Source organism: Mesoplodon densirostris, chromosome 10 (genome assembly GCF_025265405.1).
Source record: "Mesoplodon densirostris isolate mMesDen1 chromosome 10, mMesDen1 primary haplotype, whole genome shotgun sequence".
Lineage (NCBI taxonomy): Eukaryota > Metazoa > Chordata > Mammalia > Artiodactyla > Ziphiidae > Mesoplodon > Mesoplodon densirostris.
The window spans coordinates 74,411,705-74,433,196 of NC_082670.1; the positions used below are offsets into that span (position 1 = coordinate 74,411,705).

The 21,492-nt window shown below is 43.0% G+C and overlaps 1 protein-coding gene across 3 annotated transcripts in view; it reads right to left on the minus strand.

Moving 5' to 3' along the window:
• The window catches only part of DCP1A (decapping mRNA 1A), a 61,043-nt gene that overhangs the window by 4,534 nt on the left and 35,017 nt on the right, over positions 1 to 21,492 (minus strand). For 2 of the 3 annotated variants that reach the window (XM_060109797.1, XM_060109796.1), the window contains exons 6-8: positions 15,463 to 15,576; positions 3,908 to 4,657; positions 1,878 to 1,943 (exon numbers count right to left, since the gene is read on the minus strand). In XM_060109797.1, coding sequence (XP_059965780.1) covers positions 1,878 to 1,943; positions 3,908 to 4,657; positions 15,463 to 15,576 — 930 coding nt within the window. The remainder of the gene's footprint in view (positions 1 to 1,877; positions 1,944 to 3,907; positions 4,658 to 15,462; positions 15,577 to 21,492) is intronic. The other variant, XM_060109798.1, reaches the window with a different exon arrangement.

The window sequence follows — 21,492 nt, forward strand, 5'->3', positions numbered from 1 at the left end:
ACCGAAGTGTGGAAGCCAGCAGCCATGTCCAGAGTAGTGGACGCCTGGTAACAAGCATAAGCAGCAGGAGACTGGAGCCCAGAGTCCAGTGCTAACTATTTGGGGTTCAGATAAACATTCAGGAGCAGCATCTGGGCATTTTACATCTGGTTAGGAAGCCTGTTAGCTGAAGGATAAAGAGTCCATTTATATGGTAAGGATGCCCTAGAGTTGTTATGAGAAGCCAGGCCCAATCATCACAGAAGGGGAATCTGATAAATAACAGCAGGGTATGCACAGTAAGAATAATCCTGTGATAAATCAAACATGTAAAGTTTTTCCATGAGGGGCACAGAAATGACTGGAAGAGGGTGTGAAGGAACTTCTTGAGGTGATGGAAATGTTACATAACTTGACTGGGTCGTTACCCAAGGGATATACGTACGTTAAAAGTCAATTAAAAAATCTGCATTTTATTATACGTAAGTTTTATTTCAATAAAAAGAGAATTAAAAAAACTCAGTTATATGAAGCATTAGTTTCTATCTTTTTAAAAATATTTATTTATTTGGCTGTACTGGGTCTTAGTTGTGGCATGTGGGATCTAGTTTCCTGACCAGGGATCAAACCTGGGCCCCCCTGCATTGGGAGTGCGGAGTCTTAGCCACTGGACCACCAGGGAAATCCTGAGCCTTAGTTTCTTTGGTGGTGTTCAACATATTTATTATACCATTACAGGTATCAAAGATATATATATATATATTTTTTTTTGTGGTACACGGGCCTCTCACTGTTGCGGCCTCTCCTGTTGCGGAGCACAGGCTCCGGACGCGCAGGCTCAGCGGCCATGGCTCATGGGCCCAGCCGCTCCGTGGCATGTGGGATCTTCCCGGACCGGGGCACGAACCCGTGTCCCCTGCATCGGCAGGCGGACTCTCAACAACTGCGCCACCAGGGAAGCTCCCAAAGATACATAAATCTAATATCTATCTCCTTTCATTTAGATGTACTTCTGGGCTAATAATGGCTAACCATCAGAATACACAAAGAGTAATAATTAGTATTTTAAATAATTCTCACATTTTGATACAATCAACAGAGAGCTATATATTTTTTTCCTCCTATCTGTCACCCTCCTCATTTACAAATAGCCAAGAGCTTGCCATAGCTTCGAGAATGTGGTTTCTGGGTTCTGAGCCATTTGGTTTGTTTTTTTGGTGCAACACCAGGCTGAGAGCTCCCGCCAATCACCATGCAGCAGGACAAGCTACAGAAAAGACCCATTAACAAGACCAGTCAGAAGCTGGCTATACTTTAAATTCTGAGACTTGAGGAGCGGTGTAAAGGCTCAATGGCAAAAGGAATGTAAAAGTTTAAACACTGAAAAAAATAAGTGTGCATGTCAAGGCTGGTAGGTAATGGAGGATGAGGGCAACTTTTAAAGAATGAGGCAGAGGAGAAACAGCAAGACACAGAGCACACAGGCCTGGGAGGCTTTGTCGTCACAGCAACGGGAAACCAATGAGAGCAGCGTAGTGATGCTGCCCTCTGTTTACTGAGACACCACAGCTCTTCCAGGGCAAAGACAATCTCCTACTCATAGGGACCAGGCTGACTTGCTTTCAGCAGTCGCCCATTCACAAACACTGAGTGAGTGCCCCTGCTGTGGCCCACCCTGACCTCCCATACACACAGTCAGGGAAGACATCACTGCAGACAGATGCCTTGAGGCCTACAGAGGTCACAGCAATGAACTCTGCCTAGGGGAGCAGGAGGGGGCATCTAAGATGGGCCTAGGCTTGAAAGCTAAAACTTTTCACTCAAGTGACAATGTTTTACTTCACACTCAGCAGAAGAACTTAAACATACTGTGCTCTTCAGAAAAAGGGAATCCTTACCGGGATGGCACTGGGTAACATCTTAGGCTGGGCAAAAACTTCAGGATCCTGGTTTTGCTGCATAGACTGCAACATTTAAAAAGAAAAGATGAAAAGATGCAGCAAGTTTTAATTAAGATTTCTTAGTTACTGTGGAAAAATCTAGGTTAGCAGCAGTAAGGAATAGTTCAGACATGAACTGGTTCCTAGACTCCTGAGGGGAGAGGTTGACCAGGACTTGTGACAATGCAGGATGAGAGCTCTGGGACAGTACCCGACCCCCTTCAGTTCCACCCGAGAACAGGGGTGCATGCAAAGCCTTGAAAGCGTCTCTAAGGAAGAAGCTGAAACCTGTGTCTCTTGTAAGAGCTGGGACAGCCCAAGCCTATTTTTGCTGTGAAGGCTGTAGAGATGCAAGCAAGATCCTGGCAGTGTGATACCTCCTGATAAGTGATTTAAACTTTGGACAGGTGGCACTAAATAGTCTTCATACAGAGTCACACTTCCACATGCTAAATTTTATCCCCATTCACTGGGAGACAAAAAAACTTCCTGTGTAGAGCAAATACATTAGAACTCAATAAAGCCCAAGGTCCTAAAATTCAATACTGCCATATAAATGAAAATGTACATGTTTGTAAGCTTCCTTTGCAAGGGGCATGCTGGAGAGCAGGGTGCCATCCCAGAGGTCAAAATCTGGAGGGGGTGGCATTCACCACTGCTGGTTGTACTTCCAGAACAACAGGAACAGTGGCAGCAGACACACTGCAGGGGTGTGATACCTAACTGTTAAACAACATTTTCTCTCTTCCTTATACTGCAGACAGAAACAGCAAAAAATGACAATTTAATGATGTAACCGGGACACTAGGTTTCCTCTTATTCTGTATAGAATTTCAATGGAATGGAAAAAATACTCCATTAACTAAGAAATAATATTCAATTATTATGATGGGCTCTTCTATATAATATTATTTGGTAAAATGTTAAGAGTTGGGGACTATAATTATTAAAGGGCATGAGACTAAAACCCTGAAAGGTTCTACCCCCTTTCAGTTCTGTGATCTTGCACAAGTCACTTCCAACTCTGACCTGACTTCCTCATTTGTAAACTCACCGACCTTATAAATTGAGGGACAAGCCTCTTCTTCACCCCCACACCCACTTCACCACTAAGTCCCACTGATCCTACTTCTTAACAGATCCACGAGTCCACACTCCCCAGTGCAGGCCCCCACCAGCTCAAGCCTGGGTGACTGTCCCAGCCTCCTTCCTGATGGGTCATTCTACTTCCATCTTCTCCTTTCCCAGCACGCCACCCTTGGCTCAAAGCACTTGAAAGACTCCCCAGGGCCCTTAGAACAAACCTCTAACTCCTTGACACAATTTATAGAGTTTTGCTCATCAACGAATACCTGCTCCCCTACGTTTCTTTCCACGTAGATCCAGCCACAGTGCAAGTTCAGCAAATGCCCTCTCATGTCCAGGCCTCTGTATGTGCTATTTTCCTTGCTTCCACATACTCTTCCTACCTCTAGAATAGGTCTGGCTAACTTCTACTGAGTCTTCAGATCTCAGCTGAACATCAGTTTCCTGAGGAAGCTTTATTTGACCCCAGACCTCCAAATCTGGGATGGTCTGATGGCAGCCCTAACGCTCCTGGCACAAGGCAGGCACTCAGTGAGAGTACTGAGGGAGCCGGGGATGGAACAAAGATTGGGATAATCTGGATCCGTGGTCCCGAGTCAAATAAGGACTTCTGGAACTGTTAGGCAAAAATAAACAAAAAACCCTAAAATGTACACCCGGGAAGGAAAATACAAATACTGTTTCTTAGCTTTTATCAGTTGAAATAACTTTGGGAAGTGAATTGAGTTACAACACCAGTTACCAATGGTCTGGCTGATCACTGCAGGGCTTCTCTCTCCTTTCTTCTAGCTCCTGACACACTCAACAGCTGTCTCTTTAAACAACTGTCTCCTGTCAATTAAAATCCAGGTCTTTGCAGTTTCATCTCACCCAGTTACGGCCACCCACCCTCCTGTCAGTACCTGAAGGGGAGCAAGCACCATGTTGCTCAGGGAGGCTGAGGCTCTTGCTGCTGCTGTCTTCATGGGAGGCTCTATGAAGCTCTCGGGCGTGGCCAGCTGGCCAGCTGCTGCAGAAAAGCTGGGTGCCACTGCACCTTTCCCAAGTGACTGTGACTGTATTTGGTCATGCTGTGGGGTCAACCTGAGTTTCTGGAGAAGATCAACGCTTGGGAGGGATGTACCGGCTGTGTTTGTCACACTCAGTGGGGCCCTGAATGGGCTCTGGCTGGCAGTCAGACTGGTGTGGCTCAGCTCAGGGACTGGCTGACTCAGAAGTGGAGACCTCTGTCTAGGTGTGGTCTTCACTGCTTGCATCATGGTGGTGTTTCGGGGTAGGCTTGGGGGAGCCTGTCCAGTAGAAGCTTCTGCTGGTAGAGTAGGACTAAGCACAGGGTGCAACGGGATCGCATAGCTTGGGGCCTGCTTTTCGCTGGACTGTGTGATGGAGGCAGGAGTGATTAGCACCGGGGTGGTGACTTCAGGCTGGACTGAGTGGTGGGCAGCAGGATGGACACCCAGGTTTTCTGACTGAGGGGTCCCTCCTGGCTCAAAGGAAAATGGTAGGAACGAGCTGGGATCTTTCTGGGAGGCATCTCCTGGCAGCTTCTCCACTTCTTCTGAATCCAGACCCAAAACTGTTGGCTGTTCCTTTGGCAAAGAGGTTCCAAATAATTCTTCCACTGTCAGATGTTTGTGTCCAGACGGAGCAGACTGAAAAACAAATCAAACCACCCAATGAAAGAAATCTCTTGCAAACCAGCGCAACTAAACTTCTTTTCCATCAACCAAAACAGTTTGCAGAAGCAAGGTTGGGTGGAGTCTAAAAACAGGAAATGGAACAAACTGAAGATGTCCTCAGGATTAAGGCCTAGGTACATCTATCTGGTCTCCCCAAGGTGGTGGACAGAAATCTGCATTAGTAGTAAAATTCCAATTTTCCGGACTCTAGGTGATAGCTTAGAATTCACCTTTTTTTTGTTGGCAAACAGATATAAGGTGAAGGGGCAATTACTTTACTTCAAAGTTAATTGTGCCTAATTGCCCTATGTCAGTCACACATGGTAGGGAAACTACACTCAAGAGGACAGAGGGACCAAATGCTGATCAAGCAATCATACCTTCATTTTCATGATTTTTGACTAGAAGGTAGGCATTGCACCTTGAGGACTAGGCCCCAAATACCAGAAAATAAAATTAACTATTAAAAAAAATTAAAGTATAGCTGATACAACATTATATTAGTTACAGGTGTACAACATAGTGATTCAATATTTTTATAGATCGTACTTCATTTAAAGTTATTATAAAATATTGGTTATGTCTTCTGTGCTGTACAATATATCCTTATATCTTATTTATTTTATACATAGTAGTTTGTACCTCTTAATCCCCTACCCCGATCTTGCCCCTCCCAATTTAACCATTTTTTTTTTTTTTTTTTCGGTATGCGGGCCTCTCACTGTTGTGGCCTCCCCCGTTGCGGAGCACAGGCTCCGGACGCGCAGGCTCCGGACGCGCAGGCTCAGCGGCCATGGCTCACGGGCCAAGCCGCTCCGCGGCATATGGGATCCTCCCAGACCGGGGCACGAACCCGTATCCCCTGCATCGGCAGGCGGACTCTCAACCACTTGCGCCACCAGGGAGGCCCAAATTTAACCATTTTTTAAATAGCTAGCCATTCCTCCTTCCTACTCCTTAAGAATCCTTAAGAAAAAGCAAAGCATTTAAGCCTGAATATGTTAAATTTACATATATTTTAGTGATCTGGTTTATTGATACCACTGCAGCGACTCAAAGGAGAAATATTCATGCCTCCCACTTGTGAGCTTCCCTGCCCCTTCCCTTCAAGGAGTATTGCTGAATTCATTTAACATTTATTTGCTGAGTATGCACAGGGTGGCAGGTCCTGCTCTGACCTGGGCCCAAAGGACATACCAGGAAGTAACAAAAAAAACTCCTACCCTGACAGAGCTTACAGTCTCATGGGAGACAAAGTACTCTGAGAACACAAGCAGCCTCAACTTATGGTTTTATCCCTAAAGTGTATGGACTTCTTAGTTGTTTACATGAAAAAAAAAATTCACTGAAAACACATGATTTTCAGGGCCCCAGAAAGTCTATAAAGGCCTTAAAGTACACTGCATCTGAAATACAATGATGATAACACTATGGTATGATCCCATTTCTACAGGAAAACAAGCTCAGTTTTCCCCCATTGTTTGCTGCGTCCATTTGACAAATAATTAACGGTGTTAACCAGGTGCCAGGTGCATTGGGCTGTGAAGGGTGGGGAGGACAGAGAGGGAGCTTCTGGGCAGCAGGCTCTTAAGGGAAGGGGGTTAGGGATCCCCGTTGTTGAGGGACAACAGGGAAGGGAGGACTGAGGATGCAGGGGAGCTTACACATAAGGGACAGAAAAAGTTTCCGGGGCGCTGCTGTGCACTTTCTCCCTGGTGTGAGGGCAGAAGCACCTGCTGGGTGAGAGAGAGGTGGCCGGGAGAGCGTAGGTGGTGCGGAATAGCTGTTGTGAAGGAAGAGGCAGAAGCCTCCTCCAGTTGTAAAAAATGACAATTTCGTACCAAACCATTATATCTTAGAAAATAGTCAATGAAGAGAATTCTATTAATATTAAAGCTAACATAATGTATCTTGGCAAGTTAATGTGACGAGAGGCTTTGCTTAGGTGAAGGAACTCTCACATGGCACATTCAGGCCCCCGCTAACAACGCTGTAGCGAGACTAGTAAGACTGTCTTGTCACAACACTTTCTGGTACTTCAAGGGATTTTCCAGATTCACAGTCTCACTCCAAATACTAGGCAGCACTAACACCTCATCATAAACTGTGGATGTGAAGAACTGCAAAAGACTTTATATGGTTTAATATCCTTACACTTTTACTTCTGAAAAACTGCAGAGCTTAGGGTCTGAAATAAAAAGTACCTAGGTTCAAGTCCCAGCTGTTAACTGGTAAAATTACAGCATTTCTATGTAGTGTGCTCATTTGAAAACTGAGGGCAACTGTGGCTAATTGCCTCACAGAGCTGTTGTAAAAATTAAGTTCTCGATATAATGTCTGGTGCCCAAAAAGCATTCAATAATTGGGAGTTGGCTCTTATCATCATTATATGAACCCAGATACAGTTTTTTTTTTTTTTTTTTTTGGCTGCAAAAAGCTTTATTGTTTCCATTTGGTCCAAGGCTTGGGACAGGGGTCCAGGGTGGTTAAAAAGCTGCCTAGTGGCTGCAGAGAGGGGCTTCAGGCAGAAGCCCTGACACCAGAGGGGCTCCTCTGGGCTCTGGAGGCTCTTTTTTTTTTTTTTTTTAAAGTGAGGTGGAATAGCTAGCTGCTTGCTATCTATCTATCTATCTATCTATCTATCTATTTATTTATGGCTGTGCTGGGTCTTCGTTTCTGTGCGAGGGCTTTCTCTAGTTGTGGCAAGTGGGGGCCACTCTTCATCGCAGTGCGTGGGCCTCTCACTATCGCGGCCTCTCTTGTTGCGGAGCACAGGCTCCAGACACGCAGGCTCAGTAGTTGTGGCTCACGGGCCCAGCTGCTCCACGGCATGTGGGATCTTCCCAGACCAGGGCTCGAACCCGTGTCCCCTGCATTAGCAGGCAGACTCTCAACCACTGCTCCACCAGGGAAGCCCTCTGGAGGCTCTTAATCGTGCCAGAGGGTGAGACTTTCGAAGAGATACTCGCCCAGCCCAGCCTGGGGACCAAACAGCTTGCGGAGGTTGGTCAGGCGGTGACTCATCTTCTTGATGAGTTTCACCTCCTTATCTAGGAAGTGGCTCTCCAGGAAGTCACAGAGATGGGGGGTCTGGGCGGGCAGAACCCAGGGCATGCAGATCCAAAAGGGCCTGGTTCAGGTTCTTCTCCACGAGAATGGCAGCTTCCAAAGTGTCCTGGGTTTGTAGCCCACTCATCTTGAGATGGTTTCTGCATGTCCTCGAAGAGGGCACGGCTGCCACACTGGTTTTGCATTTTCAAGAGACACTGGGCGCCCTTGCACTTCTTCCCCACCAATTCACAGAAAAAGTGGCCCATGCCCTCCAGAGCCACGTTGTCGCGGTTGAAATAGAAGCCCGGAGAGGAGGTAGGTGTAGGAGGCCCGCAGATGCATGCTGACCAGGCGGTTGATGGCAGCCTCCACCTTGGTGGAATAATTCTGACGAATCTGGGAGCTCAGGGTTGATCGGTAATAAGGAGTTAAGCTCAAAAAATGGTGTTAGCTGGTCCTGGTGGCCGAGGATAGCTGAGTGGCTGATTCCGAAGGTTACGACTGGAAAAAAGGTTGGAGGGTGGTTGGAGGCTGGAGTAAGGGGTGTCCCTGGGTCTGTTCCGTCCAAACACTGTTGAAGCAAGAGACAGATCTGCGGGACCGGTGAGCACATTGCCCCACATATACTCTTAACAGCAATTATGATAAATCTGTGTGTGGATATGTTTTAAAGAATATCAAATAATATGTGGGGATATTAAAAATCTATCAAATCCTTTCAGAATATCATCCCCTATAATGCAAAATAATAACAACAAAACCACTTGACGGGATATGGAGGCTGTGCTATTATAAATCACCCCATTGTTCCCTGAGGCAAGGAGTCATTAAAGACAGCTGTTTGTTCAGAATTCACTGGTAACGTTTCAAATCCATTCAAAGTAATCCGAAATAGACAATGAATTCTGATATGGGACAGATGTCTCTTTCTCTCTGTCCAGGCCACATAACTGTAGTAGAATGCATAGGTTCCAACCCCAGGCTGGACACTGTGATCTACTCACTTTTGGATTCCTGGCATCATAAATGTCTGCTGATGAGCAGAGAGACAATTCCTTCCCTCTTCCCATTTCTAAAAGTTATGGTAAAATATACATAACAAAAATTACCAATTTAACCATATTTAACCATATTTATACCTAAGTGTAAAATTCAGTGGCATTCAGAATATTCACAATGCTGTCTATTTACAGAAGTTTTTCATCAACCCTAATAGAAACTCTGTACCCATTAAACAACTCCCTGTCTTCTCTCCCGGTCACCCCCAATGCCCCACCGACAGACCCCGGTAATCTCTATTCTACTTTCTGTATCTATAAATTTGCCTACTCTACCTACCTTGTTTAAGTGTAATCATACAATATTCGTCCCTTTGTGACTGACTTAACTTCACCTAGCATGTTTTCAAGGTTCATCCATGTTGTAGCAGGTATCAGAATTTCATTCCTTTTTATTTTTTATTTTTATTATTGTTTTTTTGGCTGCGCCTCGCGGCTTGCAGGATTTTAGTTCCCTAACCAGGGATCGAACCTGTGCCCTCTGCAGTGGAAGCACAGAATCCTAACCACTGGACCACCAGGGTATTCCCAGAATTTCATTCCTTTTAAAGGCTGAATAACACTCCATTGTATGTATATACCACATTTTGTTTATCCATTCATCTGATGATTGACAATTTGTTTCCACCTCTTGGCTGTTATGAATAATGCTTCATAAACCGTTAGTGTAAAAGTGTCTGTTGTAGTCCTTGTTTTCAATTCTCTCAGGTACATATCCAGGAACAGAACTGCTGGATCATATGGTAATTCCACATTTTAACTTTTTGAGGAACTGCCAAACTGTTCTCCAGGGCTGCTGTACCATTTTACATTACCATAACACTTGCTGGCCTTTTGTGTATGTTATTTGGAGAAATTTCTATTCAGCCCTTTGCCCATTTAAAAATTTTATTTGTTTATTTATTATTTTTTGGCTGCACCATGCAGCATGCAGGATCTTAGTTCCCAGATCAGGGACTGAACCCACGCCCACTGCAGTGGAAGCTCGGAGTCTTAACCACTGGACTGCCAAGGAAGTTCCCTCTTTGCCCATTTTTGAGTTGGGTTAATTCCTTTTTTACACATCATGTTTAGAACAAAATGGTGACGACTGCTTGGCAGAAGAAGTACTGGGAAACTACACTAATTCTTATTCATTAATGCAAATTACGTAGTTTTTTTTTTTGCCACGCCACACGGCATGCAGGATCTTAGTACCCCAACCAGGGATTGAAACTGTGTCCCCTGCAGTGGAAGCGCAGAGTCCTAACCACTGGACTGCCAGGGAATTCCCAATTACGTAGATCTTAACCACCATATTCTTATATATATATATATGTGTGTGTGTATATATATATATATATATAAACACACACAAACCAACATTTAGACATACCTACTTTAAAAAACACAGACCACATTGGGACTATCTTGCAGAAACTTAAGAGTCTTTTCCAGGGAAGAATACTATTTTATGTTACAAGAAAAGGAGCAATCAAATAATAGGACATGGAGACGCCTCACCATGAAATACACCTTAGGCTTCATAAATGACATACATGATCCAGGTAGCAATTTTTACCTATCTAGTGGAACACAAATCAACTTTTGAACAACTAACATTACCCACATTTACATGTGAAATGTTTCTACACTTACACTTAAAAACTGGTATCTCTAGGGACTTTCCTGGTGGTCCAGTGGTTAAGAATCTGCCTTCCGATGCAGAGGACATGGGTTTGATCCCTGGTCAGGGAACTAAGATCCCACATGCTGTGGGGCAACTTAGCCTGCGCGCCGCAACTGAAAAGATGGAAAGGAAAGATGCCGCGTGCCACAGCTAAGACCCGATAGAGCCAAATAAATAAATAAATAAATAATTTTAAAAAATCACCTTCTAAGACGATTAGAATGGTGAATGTCTTATGGTGCCTGATGATAATGTTTATTTCAGTACAGAAAAACAGGGCTTACTTTGAAGTATAAATTTAATAAATATTTACTGAATACATATATCTCAGACTGTTGAAAAAACTGTTTTTTTTAAAGTCTCTCTAAATCCTCCATTAAAAAATACATATATATATATATTTATTTTCTTTCTTTCTTTCTTTTGGCTGACATAGGTCTTAGTTGCTGCACACAGGATCTTTGTTGAGGCATGCGGGATCTTTCGTTGCAGCACGTGGGCTTCCCTCTAGTTGTGGTGTGCAGGCTGCAGAGTGTGTGGGCTCTGTAGTTGTGGCACGAGAGCTTGGTAGTTGTGGCGCACGGGCTTGGTTGCCCCACAGATCTTAGTTGGGATCTTAGCTCCCTGACCAGGGATCGAATCTGAGTCCCCTGCATTGGAAAGTGGATTCTTTACCACTGGACCACCAGGGAAGTCCCCAAAACTGGTATTTCTAATGGTATGAAATCTACTTCATATTAAAAAATGGGATTTCCCTGGTGGTCTAGTGGGTAAGACTCTATACTCCCAATGCAGGGCGCCCGGGTTTGATCCCTGGTCAGGGAACTAAATCCTGCATGCATGCTGCAACTAAGAGTTCGAATGCCACAACTAAGGAGTCTGCATGCCTCAACTAAAAGATCCCGCATGCCTCAATGAAGATCATTCGTGCTGCAACTAAGAACTGGCACAGCCTAAATAAATATAAATAAATAAGTAAATAAGTAAATAAATAATGAAACCATATGGTAGAATGCTAAACTCTGACGGCAAAAGCAGCAGAAAGTTTCCAATTTCTCCATGCTGCTTCCCTGCAACTTCTGCCAGGCCAGAGACAGATTCTCAGACTTTCTCTGGAATAGAGTGTGTGGTAAAGCTTTAGGATTTCAGAGGTATCTCACATGAGGCAGAATAAATGAGGTTACGAGGGCAATAAGAGTTATCATAGACAGAATGCTCATTACACATGAGGCCCTGTGCTACACACTTTACACGCATTACTCTATTAACTGGTGAGGGCAGTACTATTATTATTGCCATTTTATAGATGATGACCAAGTAGAACAACAGAACCAGACTCCAACTTAGTTCTAACAAGACAGTCCATATTCTTAACCATTATGCCACCATCCTGAGATGTCCATCAAGCAGACGATAGGTTACCTACTCAATTGAGTGGTGATATGATCCTCTGGGGAACAGAGGTGCAGCTAAGACTTGAATAACTAAGAGGTGGATACAAGTCAAAAGGTACCAACTTTTGGAAATAAGTAACTGGCTGAATCAGTCGCAAGAGGCTGAGTGGGCAGAGCATGCGTCTCCACACAAACTCCCCAAAGCTTTATAGTCTCTGAGTTGGACAGGACCCTCTCTACACTTCTCTGCCTCTGACAAGAAAAACTGGCTGCATTCCTCTAGTAGCTGGGCTTATTTATTCATGGATTCATCTTCCATCATCCATAGAAAAGGTGAAATTTTATTCTTTACTCATCTTTAAAGACTGGATTCTGAGTTCTGTAATGCCTCACTTAATCAAGTTTTAGTCTGATCATGCCCCTAGGAAATGGAATTCAATGAGTGGCACCATGTATGGTACTCAAAAAAATTCTAATAAACTGTATCAGGGGACTTCCCTGGTGGTCCAGTGGCTCAGACTCCGAGCTCCCTATGCAGGGCGCCCGGGTTCGATCCCTGGTCAGGGAACTAGATGCCGCATGCCGCAACTAAACATCCCGCTTGCCACAACTAAAAGATCACACGTGCTGCAACGAAGATCCTGCATGCTGCAGTGAAGATCCTGTGTGCCACAATGAAGACCTGGCACAGCCAAATAAATAAATAAATCTTTAAAAAAAACCCAAGAAACAAAACAACAGCAACAACAAAACTGTATCAGGTTTTCTATTGTTCCTTCCTCACCCCATAGCTCTTGCTGTTTAGAGAACTTCATATTTCTGTTTGGATTTATTGTGTCCATGTCAGATTTCCTACCTGATAGTGCCCTGGGCACACCAGAAGATACGATTATTCTTAACCACAAGAACCAAAAAACAATACAAAACAAACTAGGGAAATAGTCCCAAGGGAATTTTAATAAGTGAATTATGAAACTGAAATAAAATTTAATACTATTAAGGCTTGACAGCATTACTTGCTCCTCAGCACTAGATGGCAGTGTTACTAAACCAACATACAATCTGCATGCAGGGCCATGGATTTTAGCTAATTTTAGACATGGCTCTGACAATATCCAGATCTCAATATTTTACAAAATGCTGTCACTTTGGCTATAAAATGGAGTTTTGGGGGGTCCATTTCTTCATTTGGATCTCACAGTAAGTCTGTGAGTTAGGCATTGCAAGAATCCTTAATCCCATGATTCAGAAGGAAAGGGGAAGTGACTGGCCCACTGGCTGATAAACCAGACCAGAAGGAATCTGCTCCTTCCCTTGCTGCCTCTCTTAACATATATTTTTTAAAAATTAAGTTTTATATAGCACTGCTTTTTTCTTTGATTTTTTAAAAACACAGCATTGCTTCTAATATATGTTTGACCTTCAGGATCCTAAGTCCAAATACAGGAAAAATGGAGCAAAGGAATGTGGTATGCAAAATGTGGTTTAAATTAATTACCATCTACAAACCTGAAAACTTTATAGATACATTGCTGATGGGAATGTAAAATGGTACAGCCTCTCTGGAAAACAGTATGGCAGGGCAGTTTCCTATTAAACTAAAACATGCAATTACCAAATTACCCAACATTTGCACTCTTGGGCATTTATCCCAGAGTGAAGGGAATTTATGTACAAAAACCTATATACAAATGTTCATGGAAACTTTATTCATAATAGTCCCAAACTGAAAACAACTCAGATGTCCTTTAACAGCTTAATGGTTAAAAATGTTAATTCCACTCAGCAATGACAGGGAACTATTGATATACATAACAATTTCAATGAATCTCCAGGAGTTATGCTGAGTGAAGAAACATAATCCCAAAAGGTTATATATTATATGATTCCATTTATAGAAAATTCTTTAAATGACAACATTACAGACCTGGAGACAGATTAGTCACTGCCAGGGGTTAGGGATGCCAGAAGAAGGCTGGGAGGGCATGACATGTAAGTTAGTGCGATAACAAAAGGGCAACACAGAGGATTCTTGTGGCGATGGAAGTCTTCTGTATCTTGACTGTGGTGGAAGACATACAAAGCTCTACATGGGGTAAAATTGCATAGAACTAAATGAACACATGTACATACACACAGATGAATACGAATAAAACTGAGGAAATGTGAACAAGATGGGTATATTGTGTCAATATTCTGGTTGTGATATTGTACTGTATTTTACAACCTGTTATCAATGGAATAAATGGGCAAAGGGGACATGGATCTTTCTGTATTATTTCTTACAACTGCATATTAATCTATAATTATCTCAAAATAAAAAGTTTAATTAAAAAACTATGGTTTTCTGGGACTTCCCTGGTGGTCCAGTGGTTAAGACCCTGTGTTCCCAATGCAGGGGGCCCAGGTTCGATCCCTGGTCAGGGAAGATCCCACATGCCATGGAGCAACAAAGCCCGTGTGCCACAAATACTGAGCCTGCTCTCTAGAGCCTGTGTGCCACAACTACTGAAGCTTGTGTGCCTAGAGCCCGTGCCCTGCAACAAGAGAAGCCACCGCAATGAGAAGCCCTCGCACCACAACAAAAACTAGCCCTGCTCGCCGCAACTAGAGTAAGCCCGCGTGCAGCAATGAAGACCCAACGCAGCCAAAAAAAAGGGTGGTGAGGGGCTTCCCTGGTGGCGCAGTGTAACATTAAGAATCCTCCTGCCAATGCAGGGGACACAGGCTCGATCCCTGGTCTGGGAAGATCCCACATGCCGCGGAGCAACTAAGCCTGTGTGCCACAACTACTGAGCCTGTGAGCCACAACTACTGAAGCCCACGTGCCTAGAGCCCGTGCTCTGCAACAAGAGGAGCCACCGCAATGAGAAGCCTGTGCACTGCAATGAAGAGTAGCCCCCGCTCATCACAACTAGGGAAAGCCCACGTGCAGCAACAAAGACCCAACACAGCCAAAAAAATAATAATAATAATAAATAAATAAATAAATAAACAAAATAAAATAGGGTGGTGAGAGAGGCTCTCACCTTTATGGAAGACACTAGAGATCTGAAGGAAGAAAGGAAGCAAGCTACTTCTAGGAGGGAAGTCTTCCAGGCCAAGGGAACTGTAAGTGCAAAGGCCTGTGCTGAGGCAGGGGCATGTGTGGCACATTTGTGGAAAGGCAGAAAAGCCAATGAGGCTGGGAGCAAGGCAGAAAGATAGAGGATGAGGCCAGGGTTAGGGGGGCCAGATCAGGTAGGGCCTTGTGAGCCACTGCCATGACCCTGGCTTTTATGTGAGTGAGATGAGATACCACTGGAGGAAGGCCGTGATCTAACTTATGTTATACCAGGATTACTTTGGCTGCTGGGTTAAGAATAGGGGAGGGAGTGGCAAGGGCAAATGCTGGGAAACCAGACAGGAGGCTATGGCAAAATCCAGATGAAAGATAGTTACATGGACCAGGGGATATGACATGAGAGGATGACATTACGTTGCTGCCTGTACATACACACTTTGACAGATGAACAACAAATCAAACTTGTACTGCATTAAAATCCTTACAAAATGTTGACTCTGTTAGGTTACCTTGGATGAAGTTAGGGCTTTAGCTGTACAAACCTTATCTTGGGACCCGGATGGCGTCTCTTCTAGAGTCTCGGTGCTTCCCAGATTGGAGATCTGAGTACTTGGCTGTAACCCAGGGCTGGAGATATTTGAATTGCCCATCTGATTCTTAAATTAGAAGGAAAAGTATATCATGTGAAAAGCTTGCTATTCTTTGGCTCACAAAACAGCATTCAAGGTTACTAGAAACATTATTTTAAAAGTCAAGCATAAAATCCCCCCAAATGTTTGCTCTGGACCTACATGTAAATTAACCTGTACAATAAAATTTCTAGAAAGCTAAGCACCTGATTTTAGACAATAGTGTTAGTAACAACTGCTATTTTTATAACCCCTTTAAGGAAAAGCAAATAGCATTACTTTATCATGTACTCTTTTCCATTTTATTTTTTAAGTTAACATATGGTGAAATTAACTTTTGGAGTGCACAGTTCTATCTGTGTACCTATCACCACAATCAGGATATAAAACATATTGATCACACCCCAAAACTCCCTTGTGCTGTCCCAATGCAGTCATGCTCTCCTTCCACTCTGGGCAACCAGTGATCTGTTCTCTGGCACTAGTTCCGTCTTTTCGAGAATGTCATATAAATGGAATGCTGGCTTCTTTAACTTAGCATAATGCCTTTGAGATTCATCCAAACTGTTGTATGTATTGGGCTGGCCAAAAAGTTCGTTTGGGTGTTTTCCTTAACGATCTTAAAGTTTTTTAACCATTTACCTATAGGAGGACATTTGTGTTGCTTCCAGTTTTTGGTGACTATGAATACAGCTTCTACAAACATTCATGTACAGGTTTTTGTGTGGACAAAAGCTTCATTTTCTAGAGTAAATTCCTAGGAGTGGTATTTCTGGGTCATATGGTAAATATATAATTCTTCTAAATTTTTGTACTTTTATTTTTTACATTTAGATCTACTGACCCATTTTAAGTTGATTTTTGTATAAAGTGTTACATTTAGGCTGAGGTTCATTTTTTTGGACATATGAGTGTACAAGTACTCTAATACCATCATATATTTTATTTTATTTATTTACTTATTTATTTTTTTTGTGATACGCGGGCCTCTCACTGTTGTGGCCTCTCCCGTTGCGGAGCACAGGCTCCGGATGCGCAGGCTCAGTGGCCATGGCTCACGGGCCCAGCCGCTCTGCGGCATGTGGGATCTTCCCGGACTGGGGCACGAACCCGTGTCCCCTGCATCGGCAGGCGGACTCTTAACCACTGCGCCACCAGGGAAGCCCCATCATATATTTTTAAAATTAAATTAAAAAGGTCTCTAGGGACTTCCCTGGTAGTCCAGTGGGTAAGACTCTGCACTCCCAATGCAGGGGGCCTGGTTCGATCCCTGGTCGGGGAACTAGATCCCGCATGTATGCCACAAGTAAGAAGCGTGCATGCTGCAACTAAGACCCAGCACAGCCAAAATAAAAAAATAAATTAATTAATTTTAAAAAGGTCTCTAAACATCACTATCACAGATGATAAAACATTGTAATAAAGTGTTTAAAAATTCCTGTTAACTTGTATCTTTGTTCTTAGAAAGAATCCTAAAAAAATGATCACTAGCTGGACATGGAATTTTTTGAAACTTAAGCTATATTTAGGCTATATAATCGAGCATCTAGTGAGCATTATCTGTGTCAAAATAGACACCAAAAACAGTTTAGAACAGTCAAGGGACCACACTTTTTAAAAAAAGAAGCTCCAAACTTTAGTTCAGAGACAGATTAACTTTCTTGACACCATATTATAAAGATATGTGCCTAGTGCAGGAGTAGGTACTGAATGTGAAATGAATGGATAATATGCATTTTTTTTCTATTCAAATGACTTAGTCCTTGTATTATTTCAGAACACCATTTACTCAATGTTACCCATTTAAGCAGAGGTGAAATAGTCTGTGAAAGCTTATGAACTGTCTTATCTTCTAACATACCTCTTTGTGCAACACCACCATCAACCAGTATCAATATCTTATGGGGAATACTTGGAACTGAATTGTATTAGAGAAAATATAATGGGTTGGCCCAAAAGTTCGTTCTGGTTTTTCCACAAAATGTTACTCAATATAAACTGAAAACACTGCTCACAACAAGTTCTTTTTTTTTTTTTTGTGGTACGCGGGCCTCTCACCGTTGTGGCCTCTCCTGCCGCGGAGCACAGGCTCCGGACGCGCAGGCTCAGCGGCCATGGCTCACGGGCCCAGCCGCTCCGCGGCATGTGGGATCTTCCCGGACCGGGGCACGAACCCGCGTCCCCTGCATCGGCAGGCGGACTCTCAACCACTGTGCCACCAGGGAAGCCCCACAACAAGTTCTTAAGATGGAAGGTGTAAATGTTCAGGAGTGTCTTTAAAATTGGGAGTTTTCACATAAAAATCCTGGCTTGTCATTTTCAGAGAAAAGCTGAATAATTTGGCACACCAGCTCATTTGGTAATGACTGGCTATAGCTAAGCTGCAACTGACCAGATGACGCAGGGACACGCTCTCTGTTGATTTTACTTCCACTCTGGCCCACTGTGGGCACCACTGTGGCCCACCTGGTTTTGGGACGTGTGAGTCTGCAAAACTTACTTAACTCAACATAAGCTATAAGATGGGTTGTACTTTAAAAGGTTTCCAGAACTTCAAATATTTTCTTACACTTATGCAGGGCTGTTCTTGGAAGGTTTGTTTGTTTATTTATTTATTTTTGAGGGTTTATTTTGGGTTTGTTTGTTAATGATAGTAACCAGTATTCATAAGGATTGGGGGAAATGTACAATCACAAACAAACTTTTTTTTTTTTTAATTTTGTTTTTGGCTGCGTTGGGTCTTCATTGCTGCACACGGGCTTTCTCTAGTTGTTGTGAGCAGGGGCTACTCTTTGTTGCGGTGAGCATGCTTCTCATTGCGGTGGCTTCTCTTGTTGTGCAGCACAGGCTCTAGGCATGTGGGCTTCAGTAGTTGCAGCATGTGGGCTCAGTAGTTGTGGCTTGCGGGCTCTAGAGCACAGGCTCAGTAGTTGTGGTGCACAGGCTTAGCTGCTCTGAGGCATGAGGGATCTTCCTGGACTAGGGATCGAACCCGTGTCCCCCGCATTGGCAGGTGGATTCTTAACCACTGCGCCACCAGGGAAGTCTCACAAACAAACTTTTGGGAAGATAATTTTACAGTATTTGGTAAAAACCTTAAAAATGTCAAAATCCTTTGATTTACCAATCCCATTTCAAGTAACTTAAGAGAAAATTAATGCTAATTAATAACAAGACAGCTACAAAGGTATACTTCTGAGTTCTTAAACAGAATTAGAAAAATCTAGGATATTGTTTATATAAGGCACAGAAATAAAAATATACAACTATTAACATCACAGTTTGCTTTTTCAAAAGCTTTTCATTCTACCAAATGAACTCTCCCAGGGACTCCCTGTGAGATAAATACTGTCACAAAAAGATACTGTTCTTTGGGGAAAAAAATAGATTACAAAAAAGTTAATGAAAAAGTAGTTTTAAAACTAGTTAATAAAACTGTGTACTTAAATATTATCACACACATTGGGACTTATTTAGACAAATTTGTGAAAGGATAAATAACAAGGCATTAGTAGCAATTATTTCTAGGTGGTGGAATTATTTTTTTTCCCATTTATAATTTTAAAATATAAAATTTTCTATAATTAATATGCACTGCTTACATAATAAGAAAAATAATAGTGTTCCTATTTTTTTAAGAACAAAAAAATCCCTACCAAAGTCTAGGATTACATCCTGTGGCTAGATGTGACTCAGAATGGGCCAACCTTAGTCAAGGCCTGTGTTTCAGCTATCTTTCTTTACATTAAAAACAGGAAATTTGGAGGGGCCTCCCTGGTGGCGCAGTGGTTGAGAGTCCGCCTGCCGATGCAGGGGATACGGGTTCGTGCCCCGGTCTGGGAGGATCCCATATGCCGCGGAGCGGCTGGGCCCGTGAGCCATGGCCGCTGGGCATGCGCATCCGGAGCCTGTGCTCCGCAACGGGAGAGGCCACAACAGTGAGAGGCCCACATACCACAAAAAAAAAAAAAAAAAAACCCAGGAAATTTGGGGGACTTCCCTAGTGGTCCAGTGGGTAGGACTCTGCACTCCCAATGTAGGGGGCCTGGGTTTGATCCCTGGTTGGGGAATTGGATTCCACTCCACATGCATGCCGCAACTAAGAGTTCACATGCCGCAACTAAGAAGTCCACGTGCTGCAACTAAAAAGATCCCACATGCCGCAGTGAAGATCCTGTGTGCTGCAGCTGGGACCCGGCACAGCCAAAATGAATGAATGAATGAATGAATAAATAAATAAATAAATAAATATAAAAAAACCCAGGAAGTTGGTTAAAACAAACTACTATAGGACGTGGGGAGAAAATGTTTATTATAAAGTGTTTTTATTTTCAATAATCTCTATTATAAATTCCTCACTCAAAAGTCTGGAATTTCTGGACTTCCCTGATGGTCCAGTGGTTAAGAATCCATCTTGCAATGCAGGGGACGCCAGTTCAATCCCTGGTTGGGGAACTAAGATCCCACATGCCAAGGGGCAACTAAGCCTGCATGTCACAACTAGAGAAAAGCCTACACACCACAACAAAGCAGAAGAGCCCGTGTGCCGCAACTAAGACCCAACACAGCCAAAAAAAAAAAAAAAAGTCTGGAATTTCATACACTGTATTATATACACTGGACAGGGGAGATTTAGAATTGGGATTAAATTCCATCACTGAGGGCTAGCTTGTACCCCTGCCCTTGAAACTATCAATCTCCCAAGTCTCTACCTAAAGATAAAGGGTCCATCTGGAACCATCGGCACCAGAGAAGAGCCCACCCAAACACTAAGATGTGAAATCACGGGCCACTGCTAATACTAACTCCATTTGATTAGATGATAGGCAAGTGCAGACAAGAAACGAAACTCTTGTTTAATGAAGCGCCACCTATTTATGGATGGTTTCCAAAAATAGAAAGAACATATTATGAAGTAAATATCAAAGATTTAACTAAATTCCCAAAGGTTTAGTCTTAATCCAGCCACAGAAATTTCATTTATTCCACACCATGGAAGAATTTTCTTTACAACAGTAATTATTGCACTTTCCATATTTTCTACTTTTGCAATGTTTATTAACTAGAAATCGTGTCAGATTTTTATTCTGCTCATGTGACCTAGAGTTCCTTTACAGCTCTGTGTAGAAAAACAAGGCTTTAGTTCTTTCTTTCCTTTGGAGATTACTCGCTTCTCAGCCTGAGGGAGAAGGTGGGCCATCTCCTGGAGTGTCTGCTCTAGTGTACAGCGCCTATACTTCCTATCCTGTGTGGCACCTTGATCTACTCATCACCGGGAACAGGTGACAGAGCTCGGAACTTATTAGTTACTTGTTGTCAGAACACCAAAAGGTCTCTATAAAAACAGAACAAGGCATCTATGTAGATAACCCATATCTCATTAAGGATATGAGAGGGAATTTATGGTAATATATGGTAATCTAAAAGTTCAGAAATGATTCTTGAAATTAATCTCATCTAGTTTCCGAAGAATCAAGGAATTCATTATAGAGATGACTGCTTTTCTTATATTAATTTTCACAGATCCACAAATTCTTCATAATTCTCTATGAGACACTGAGGAATTTGGTCCAAATTGAAACTTCTCATGGGCTCTAATGTACATTTCTCTACTCAGGAGGTGGGACCTTTGGTGTCTGAACATAGAAGATTTGTTGTAGTTTATGGTGAATATGACTGTTTTTAATTAGGGGCAACTACCTTCTAGAGCACTGCTTTCAAAGTTTGTTCCCCAAACTCTAGATTCTTGAGATGTTAACGAGTAGTATGTGAAAAATGGTCCTGTAGTCAAGTCAATCTGGAACTTGGGGTTACTGTTTTATTGTGGGACCTCTCAGAGTCTTGAGCACTGTAAAGCCCCAAGAAGATGGGGGAGGAGAAGCCACTCTAACAATGTTTTCTTAACTCATTTGACCAATTAGAACTTCTTTTCAAGGACTGCCT